The sequence below is a fragment of the Hydra vulgaris genome, chromosome 06 (genome assembly GCF_038396675.1).
Source record: "Hydra vulgaris chromosome 06, alternate assembly HydraT2T_AEP".
Lineage (NCBI taxonomy): Eukaryota > Metazoa > Cnidaria > Hydrozoa > Anthoathecata > Hydridae > Hydra > Hydra vulgaris.
Genome location: NC_088925.1, coordinates 3,075,001 through 3,085,000, shown reverse-complemented (window position 1 = coordinate 3,085,000; position 10,000 = coordinate 3,075,001). Strand labels below are relative to the sequence as shown.

At 28.9% G+C, this 10,000-nt stretch overlaps 1 protein-coding gene across 7 annotated transcripts in view; it reads right to left on the bottom strand.

The window, feature by feature from the left end:
• Positions 1-7,894: 7,894 nt before the first annotated feature.
• The window catches only part of LOC100207358 (uncharacterized), a 48,553-nt gene continuing 46,447 nt past the window's right edge, over positions 7,895-10,000 (bottom strand). For all 7 annotated transcript variants that reach the window (XM_065798987.1, XM_065798991.1, XM_065798988.1 and 4 more), the window contains one exon: positions 7,895-10,000. This exon is cut by the window's right edge and continues 89 nt beyond it. In XM_065798987.1, the coding sequence (XP_065655059.1) occupies positions 7,999-10,000 (2,002 nt within the window). In that variant the 3' untranslated portion in view covers positions 7,895-7,998.

Below are 10,000 nucleotides of genomic sequence, written 5' to 3'. Positions count from 1 at the left end.
AATATAAAAAAACTAATGTAATAAATTAAGGGCCAGTGCAAATAAAAGTCAAGTTGGGTACTAAAAGTCAAGTTGGGTACTAAAAGTCAAGTTAAGTACTAAAAAAATTTTAGTAGCCGTGGTGTAATAGTTAGAGTTCTAGCTCAGAACCAATAGGTCCGATAGGTCCGAGGTTCATTAGTGACTCTGGCCAGACAAGCAACATTGTTAAGCAAGGAGGCATAAACTTCCTAGTAAAATACTCTTCCAATAGTTATATTACAAACTTTAGCATAGCTTAAATAGTTTTGGATAAACGAGTAATAAATTTGGGAGAAGCTCTTTTTATTTAAATAATCGCCAGTTTAGTAAAAATTCCAAAATTTTTTTGAAAATTTTGGTATAGATGTAATCAATGTAATGTTTCCATGTAATATGTTCATACAGGAAATATTTCCATGTAATATGTTCATCCAGGAAAACTTCTAAAGACTTTGTAACGCAGTTTCTTTTACTTTCAAGTTGGTCAATAAAAATTATGGGAATATAACACTTTTTTTAAAGCTTCTTTGAACTAGAAGTGTTTTAAAGCTCCTCATTCATAGTAGAAAAAAGTCTACAAATAACACAGGATTTATCTAATAAATCTTTTTGATTAACATCATTACAGGAAACACATTGTTTAATAAATAACTTTTGAACCATTTTATTACCTTGATATATATTCCATTGTATTTAAGTTTATGAAGTAAAATGAAATGATCTACTGTATCAAATGCAGTTATATAATAACTGCATTTGATACAGTAGATTATATAACATAAAGTTATATAACAGGGCTTAATAAAAAGACCTTGACTTCTGCCAGCTTCGGTCGAAATTCTCATGCGTTATAATTTTATGTTGTTTTAATTTTACATTGCAAAGCTTTTTTTAAATGACGAAACAAAGGAATAAATAAGATGCGTTTGAAAGGTCAATAAAAATACCGAGTGTGTATTCGGAATTCAAAAGAATTTGAGATTTCACGAACGAATTAAATGGTTGCATGTTCTGTAGAATTGTGTTTTTTGAAGCCAAATTGGTTTTTATATAATAGGTTATGATTATGTAAATACACTTTTTTAAACATTATTTTTTCTAAAATTTTCGAAAATGTAGATAAAACAGAAATAGGTCGATAGTTGCAAGTATTCGTTCTGTCACCTTAAAAAATTGATGCAATTTTTTCGATTTTCAATTGATCAGGAAAAACTCCTCGACGTATTGACCGCTTTGAAATCTTTAAAGAGATAATGTTTTAGTTGTTCAAAACATTCTATAGCTATATTAACATTTATGTTATCTAATTGCTTTATTTTCTTTAAAGATTTGAAAGCTTTTACAAATTCTTCATTTTTTTCAAAGTTTTCTAATTCTAAAGAAAATTTATTATATACCTTTTCAAGATGTTATAGAGAAGATAAAATTTGTAATTGAAAAACATAAGATGTAATTCAGAACATGAAAGTTGTAATTAATAAAGCTAAGATGAAATGCTGATCATGCAAGCAGCCGCGGCGTAGTGATAACGCACTTACCTCAGGAACAAAGAATTCGTGGTTCAAACCCCGCCTCGGAGTAAGTTTGGCGACATCGGTTAGAAAGGAGGCTAGAACTTTCAATTAAATATTTTATCCGCAGTGCTTTGTGATAAGACCGTAAGAACTTCTGGGGGCACCAAAATAATTTTTAAGATTCTCAGAACAACGTTCTTTGTATTTTTAATTTTCCTGCCTAATTTATCTTGTAGTTTAAGTTTGGATTCTATTTTGCTAAGGGTTATGTGTTAATTTTCAATAAATAATAATATACTATCAATAAATTAAAAAAACTAAAAATGAAAAAATGAAAAAGGCATTTGCGGTATTGGCGGTACCTAAAAAAATCCTATCGGGTGTCAGTTAGAACTTTCTTTTTTTGTTGTTTGTGAAATATTCGAGAACTTAAGCGAATAAAAAGTAAAATACAAACACTTTAATTACAAATAAATCTAAAATTTAAGTTGAATTTAAACAACGTCATTTAAAATCATTGCAATATTCAGTGAAACATCAACTTGGACATCTTCAATATTTATAAGTGCTGCGTCATGCGTGGTCGTATGCTGTACAGCACGTGTACAATCACCTCCCGTAATTGTATTTTTTGCCACAGTAACAATTTTTTTTAAATACTGCATTCGTCGTTCCAAAATCCTCGCAGCGAATACAGGTGGAATGCGAATTGCATTTTTAAAGTTAATTTTTATTTTGAACCAGATTGTTTCCTTTGGAATAACATTGGATTATAGGGTCCTAATCGTAATAAATGAGCTGGAAAATTTTTAAATACCCTTTCCAAACAAGCGTGACACGGAGCATTGTCTGTTACGATAAACAAACCCTCTAAAAGGTTCCCGGATTTAACCCACTGGTTAAACATAGCCAACATCTACTGGTTACAAGAACCTGAATTAAATGATCCTTTGCGAGTTTCTATCATGACAACATTTGTTATTGATATAGCTGCAATCAAATGTTTTCATCTTTTGAAACAGTCATTTTCGTTATTGCTATTCTTCTCTGTCTGGCACGTTCTTCTACGTTTTATTGCGTTTTTCTACAAAAAAAGTTAAATTTGTTTTTTCCAACTAAGCTATATGATGACCATTTTCTACAAAAAAGGTTAAATTTGTTTCATCCAACTAAGCTATATGATGACTATTTGTGATACGTTCGTTGATGTTCTTAACATATTCAGCTCTTTTTTGTTTGTTTTCATAACTGTTGTAGAAAGTAGCTGGCGCACTTTTTTAATGAAAACAATTTGTCTTCAAGGTAATTGGCGGTTGTTAATGTGCTGACGCTAATATTGAATTGTTTTAATTTTTTTTTTTTTCTTTTTTTTTTACATTTATTTTGCTGTTTAACAATAATTAATCAACGTATATATATACAAGAAAAAAAAAATGTCCGTAGAACAAAGAAAACAGTAAAATCTTGTCAACAAGCACCGTTTTTGTATATACAATAAAAAATAAAAACTTTTCTTTTTTACAATGATCTTTATAAAATAAAGAGTTAAACAGACAGGGGCTCAAAGAAGATGAAAATGACAATACGTCATTGTAATCTTTTCATAGAGCCCCTTTATACATTTTCAATAGAATATAGATATTAAATTAAAAAACCCAAATAAATTAGGCATAAAACATAGGCATAAAATAATAAATAAATAGGCATAAAACTGCTGCGCTAATCAGTAAATCAAAAAAAAGATTAAATAAAATAAATACTAAAATAATTAAAATTACTTGATGATCCTTTTAAGCACAAATGATTCTCAAATTTTAAAAATTTCCTTTTTTATTAGAAACTTAATGACTTTGCCATACATTTGAATCCTTTTTCGTAACTGTTCCATATATTTGGTCCTCGATATGCAATACTATATTCAGCATATGTATTAAAGTTTTGAGGCAGTTTATATGAGTTACTTATATTTGCTCTTAGATAATAGTTTTCATTTATGTTTATTTTAAACTCGTTATTGAAGTTTGCAGGAGAGAGATTATTATTGATTCGATACATAAAAATTAAATGCTGATAGATATTTATTTCAAAAACATCCATCATTTTCATATCTTTCATTATAGGTTTGGCGTGTTCACGCTTACTTTCAAAGTAAATGATTCTGCTAGTATGTTTTTGTAGACTATAAATTTTTTTTAGTTTTGATGGTTGCGTACTCACCCATGTTATGTTTGCATAGCTGATGAAGCAATGAATTAGTTTAAAATACGTTAGTTTGAGACTTTATTTATAGATATATGAGTGAACTCGATACATCATACCAATTATATTAGTGATTTTAGATTGAATATATCTTATTTGAGGAAGCCAGGATAAATTCTCGTCAACAAAAACTCCTAAGAATCTAATACTGGCTTGTTTTTTAATTAAGTTTTCATTTAAGATAGGGTCAGGCAACTTATGAGGAAGGTTTTCTTCTTGTGTTTTTTTACGGAATAATATATAGTTTGTTTTTTCTGAGTTAAGTGAGAGTTTGTTAGCCCTAAACCAATTATTTACTTTATTTAGTTCAATATTCATATCTAAGTATAATTTCTTGAAATCATTGTTAGTAAGAAATATATTTCTATCATCAACAAACATGATTGAATTAAGTTTTACATATGCATTGCAAAAATCATTTATATAAATTTAAAATAGGAGTGGATCAAGGATAGATCCTTGGGGGACTCCACATAAAACATTTAAAACTCCAGATTGTATATTACACACATATTGTTTGCTATTGGTAAAATAACTTTTAATCTAATTGTAAGTTTTATTAATTGTACCATAGTGCTTTAGTTTATCTAATAGGATGCAATGGTCAACTGTGTCAAAAGCTTTTGATAAGCCAATAAATACTCCTAGAGCAAATTTGTTTTTTTTAAAACCATCAGTTATTTGATTAACTAATTCAATGATTGCATGCTCTGTTGAGAGGTTTTTTGAAATCTTAACTGGTTTGGGTAAAAAATTTGTTTTTAGTTAAGTGATCATAGATTCTATTATAAATTACACGTTCAAAAAGTTTTGAAAATACAGAAAGTATTGATATAGGTCTATAATTGGTTATGTCTGAATGTTCATTGCATTTAAAAATAGGAATTACTTTTGCTAATTTAAGTACATCAGGAAAAATCCTCGATGTTATTGAGACAAGTATATGGATCAGAGGTCTGCTTAAACTGATTTTATTGAAGATAATTAAATCGCTAGTTATTTCATCAAACCCTGATGCTTTCTTTTTTTTAGAGAGGAAATGGCTTCTTCGAATTCTTTATAGTTGAATTCATTTTCATACATGATAACGTTATTTGCGGGTTTTAGGTAGTTTTTAATTGAATCAGATATTGGACTTATTTTATTAACAACATTAGGACCAATATTTATAAAATATTTATTAAATTTTTCCGAGATTTGTTTTTTGCAGAATATGTCAGTGTTGTTAATGTTAATTCTTTTTGGTAAAGAACTTGAATTTATTTTTTTCCTTCCCATTATCTCATTAATGATGATTAATCTCATTAATCATTTTTGTTTTGATAAATTGGTATAATATTTTTGTTTTGATTCTCAGTCAATTTTTTTGGTTAAAAACTACCTCTTCCAATAAAATTTGAATTTTCGCTGCAAACCCAATTAAAAGCTAAATTTCATCCTTAAATTTTGCTCCAGAGTCACCCAATCGTCATTTCGCTCAATATATTCAACAATTCTTCTTCTGCCATTCGATGAAAATAAAACATAATATTTTCTTTTAACTTGTTCGATTGTATGTATTTCATGCCGACAAATTGGACAAATGGTTCTGGTTGCTCCAGAAGCGGATGTAGCTAATTTGGTGAAATAATTGCTGACACGGATTTAATTTAATACAGACTTTCGGGTCATAGTATATTGACAAATAAGAAAACGATCTTTCAATTCCATTGTTATTGCTGATGCATACAAATGCTTAATTTGATATTATTAACTTATTCTAATTCATGTTCCAGAAAACCTTTTATTATATAAGCTTACATTGTGAATTCGAAATTACAAGTTATGTATTCTCATTTACATATTACGATTTCTTTATTACAATTTATGTATTCTTAATTACATATCGCGAGGTTAGAGTTATAATCTCAATGTTTTTCTGAGCCGAGAAAATCAAGTTTAAAGTTTTAAATGTACCTGTAGATCAAAGAAAATAAAAAAACATAAACGAAACCGATTTGTATTAATTTCCTATACATGATACCACAGTTTCAAAGAAATTATATTAAAATATTTAAAGTGCAGGTGTCTGAATTACTACACCCTGATTTGGAAATAGAACAATGTAATACACGCTTATTTTATAAAATACAGTGTTATTTTGTTCTTTCTCCATTTTCTGTTTAAAAATATAATACAAGCTTGTATTTTTTATATATAACATGGCAAGATGATTGTACATTTTGGCAATTAAAGTATTGTAAGGTACATATCTGTTTTATTAGAAAAAAATCTTATTTTACACTAGTGAACAAATAATATAAGCACGCTATTTTGTCAAAAATTTAATTCTACAGAGAAGATAAGTATTATATTATATAATGTATGCACCAAGAAATAAAACTTTAGTTATAAGTTCTAAAAGCAAAACATCTAAAATACATTGCACAATAAAAAGATATCTTAAGAATAATTGGTTAGCCAACACTTCTGGTTTTCCTATTAAAAATATAACATTTCAGTAAGAAGCCCATTTAACAACATAACATGAAAAACATTATTTTGACAATAAAATAAATTACTTTAAAATACTCTTATGAATGCAATATTTACAGATGCTTTATCTGGATTTGGGAAACAATCTTAAAATTCAAATAGCCTGCAATAGCTGAAAATTGTTTGAAATCCAATTTTACACAGAAAATATATATATTTTTTTGAAGTGCAGGAACTGCTCTTATTACACCAAGGAGACTAAATATTTCAACAGCGAGTGCTCTATCAATTTGACAATTGATGTTGTCAACTTTTTGTACACTAGAATTTCCTGGTTCAAAACATTTGTTAAATTACTCTGATTTTTGGGAAACATATCAAAAACTAACATAAAGCGATGGGAAAATGACTATTTTATTGATGGTTTGATGAAGTTTCTTCTTAAAGTCGTTCAGTTCAGTTTTTGCATGTTGTCCATGTTTTAAGAAATATATTTTTTTAATACAAGTTTTGCCAATGGTGCTATTTTAAATGGTGCAAAATCTTGAATAATATTTTTTGTTTAAAAAAGATTTTTTCGTAATTTTTGACAAATAGTTTTTACCTTATTTATTATGTGTCGCTTAAATTCGAGCAAAAAGGAACCGTATTTTTCTTTATTTGGTTTTAATTTATCAGAAAAAGAAATACTATTTCAAAAGTAGATGTTAAATAGAATAAAGGTTTTCTAATACTAACTCTTAAAAAAAAGTCTACAAAAACTCAAACATAGATAAATAGATGACGAATGTTCTCTAGTTTATCAAGTAAATTTGTTTTTGTTTTGGTTATGAATGAAAAAGATTTTAAAATTATATTAAAACAGGTTAAACGATTATAAACTTTTCCAAAATTATTAAAATAGCGCTAGAATTATCAAAGTAGTTAGTAGACAATATTGGATATTAAAATATTGAAATTTTTTTTAATATTAAGAAAGACTAAATTAAAAAACTATTTCAATTTATTAATTCTTCCATCAAAGTTAAAACTTTGTTATTTTCAATGATTAAAAAGTAACCTTAATTTTTTTCAGTAACTTATTTAATAATCGTTACAACCTTTTCCATGACGTATAACTCCGCACGACTATATTTCATTGATTTATATCATGAAAAATAATAAATATTCCTTAAATGATAGAAAACTTTATTAAAAAAAGATTTTTTCAAAAGGCCACTACTTTTTGAGTCATTTAAAATCACGTATTCTTAAAAAACCTTAGTAAGGAGTTACTTGTTTGGTTTTTAGCTGTGTAATTTTCCATTGTGAACTATCGTCACAATGTTGAAGTTGACATCTATGAAAACAGTAGTTATAAAAATAAATATGATTTCGATGATGATTTGGCAATAAGAGATCCGAATTACGGGGTGTTTCTATGTCAGTGTAGACCTAGAAAATGTTTTTTGGTTCTGAAATATCTTATTTACTTGTGATCGTTGGACTGTTTGCGGATAATTCACCGGCTTCTTGCATATATTTCACATATTTCCCTATAATAATTACCGAAAAATGGGAAAATATTTTGAACAAACGTTCAGTAAGGTAAAACATAGTGCTAAAAAAAACACAACAAACAGCTGTATATTTTTCGCTGTTTAATAATAACAACAACAAACAGCTGTATATTTTAATAATAACAATAATAAATATTACAAAAATCTTTTTTAAAAAATATTACAAATTATTATTTATCAAAAACATAATTAGTAGCATACTTTTTGATCATACTTCTCACTGTTCCTTTCATTATATGATCAGGATTGTCGTTATGTACAACTTCATTGTCACAGAGAGAATTACTAGTTTTAAAAGGTATATGTCCATCAGATGAAGTGTCACTGTCAGAATCGTAACTTCCAACTAATAATAGCCTTGGTCTACTTGTGGAAATTTTTGAGGCAGTTTGCAAGTTCGTAAAATACTGCTTTATTCGATCATTAACCAAGTTTTGTTGATTACAATAAGCAGACGGCGACCATGTCACGTCTTGTATGACATCAGTTTTTTCTTTTGTATCATTAAATTCTACTTTATAAGACCGTCTCGGTAATGAAGCACTTCGATAAAAGCTTTTTCTCTTAACAAAAAGCCGGTTCACCTTTGGCGATACCTCGTTTTCACTAGAGTTATTTGGTAAATGTCTGATTTGAACACGACCACGAATATGATTGTCATCGTTTTCATTGTTTATAGATAAAGAAGACGCAGAATTGCGACGAGATTTAACACGGACATTAGAAGTTTTTAACTTAAATGAGTTTTTATCCATTTGAGGTAATGAGGGTGTTCGAACTAAAATACGCTGATTAGGCATATCTTTATGAATCGAGGTAGCGTTAACCGACATGATTTTAGAATTTTGAATATATTTGTCAGTATTTAATGTTTCGTTGAACGATTTAGCTTTCCTCTTTTCGGAAAAGAAAACGCGCTTTTCTTCGATAGTTTTATCATCTAATTTATTTTTTTCGTGCAACAGAGGATTACCCGTTTCTTCATTTTTAAGTGTAACAATACTTGATGGCTTGTGTGTATATATTTTTTCAAGCACGTTATCAGGTTTATTTTCAGTTTGTGACAAAAGGTCATTTGTTTGACTGCTTTGTTCCAAACTTTCAGCTTCTAACTCAAAAACATCATTTTGATTTAAAATACTAGGTGGTCGAGAAAAGCGTTTTCTATGATATGAATAAGTTGTAGACGAGGCAATCGGTGATTGCTTTATAGAATCTAAAGACTCAATCATTTCTGACAATGGTTCATTTACTTTTAAAGGCCTTACTTTTTTCTCGGCATCTATTAGCTTTTTATACTCTCTGATTCGATCAGCCACACGTTTAACTTCTACGTTTAATTCTCTAACTGTATCTAGAGACCCTGTTTCAAGATTTGCTTTCTTCAAACGCTCGTCAACTGCTGCTGCTCTTGCGTTAATATCAATAGCTGTACAGCTTGAAGAAATAAACAAGGGTTCTTTCTTAGAAAGTTCTAAAGTTGTTTCAAAGGCTGATAGAGGTCTCACTGCAGCCTGTTGGCGGCTCGTGGGTCTCATGGACACTTTGTCATTATTTTTCACAATACTTCCTAATTCATGTTTAATACTTTCCAAGACATCGTCAACGTCTTCTGAGGATTCATTAGAGCTTAAGCTTATCTTAGAAACTGACAAAAGTTGATTTTCTGAAGAAGATTCCTTTTTGCCAGTAATTTCTTTAAATGATGTAAGCGATCGAGATCTTTCAAGAGGCATTCTGAAAAATGAATTTTGCAAACTGCCAACACTGTAGCGGTATCGAGCTTTATCCAAAGAGTTTCCCAAAAGTATACTTAAATCCCTAGAGACATTAGAAACATTTCCAGGCGAAATAACAGACCCCTTAAGAGAAGTTTCAAATGGCTGCACAGGATTGCCAAATGCATTGCTTACTTTACGAACCATTGCTTTAATTGAGGTTGAGGAATTGTCATCATCGTTTAAAATTGAAAGTCTTTTCTCAAGACGACTCAATTTGTCCGTGGTGCTTGCACGGTGTCTGATTTGAGTAAACTCGTTTTGCTGGTCACAATTTTGTTTAGAAAAACCCGGTTGTAATTCTTCTAATATTTGCTCTTGTTGTGTACTATTATTTAAGGATGATTCCTCTTCATTGACACAAAATGAGTTTTCAACACTGTCTAAATTTGCT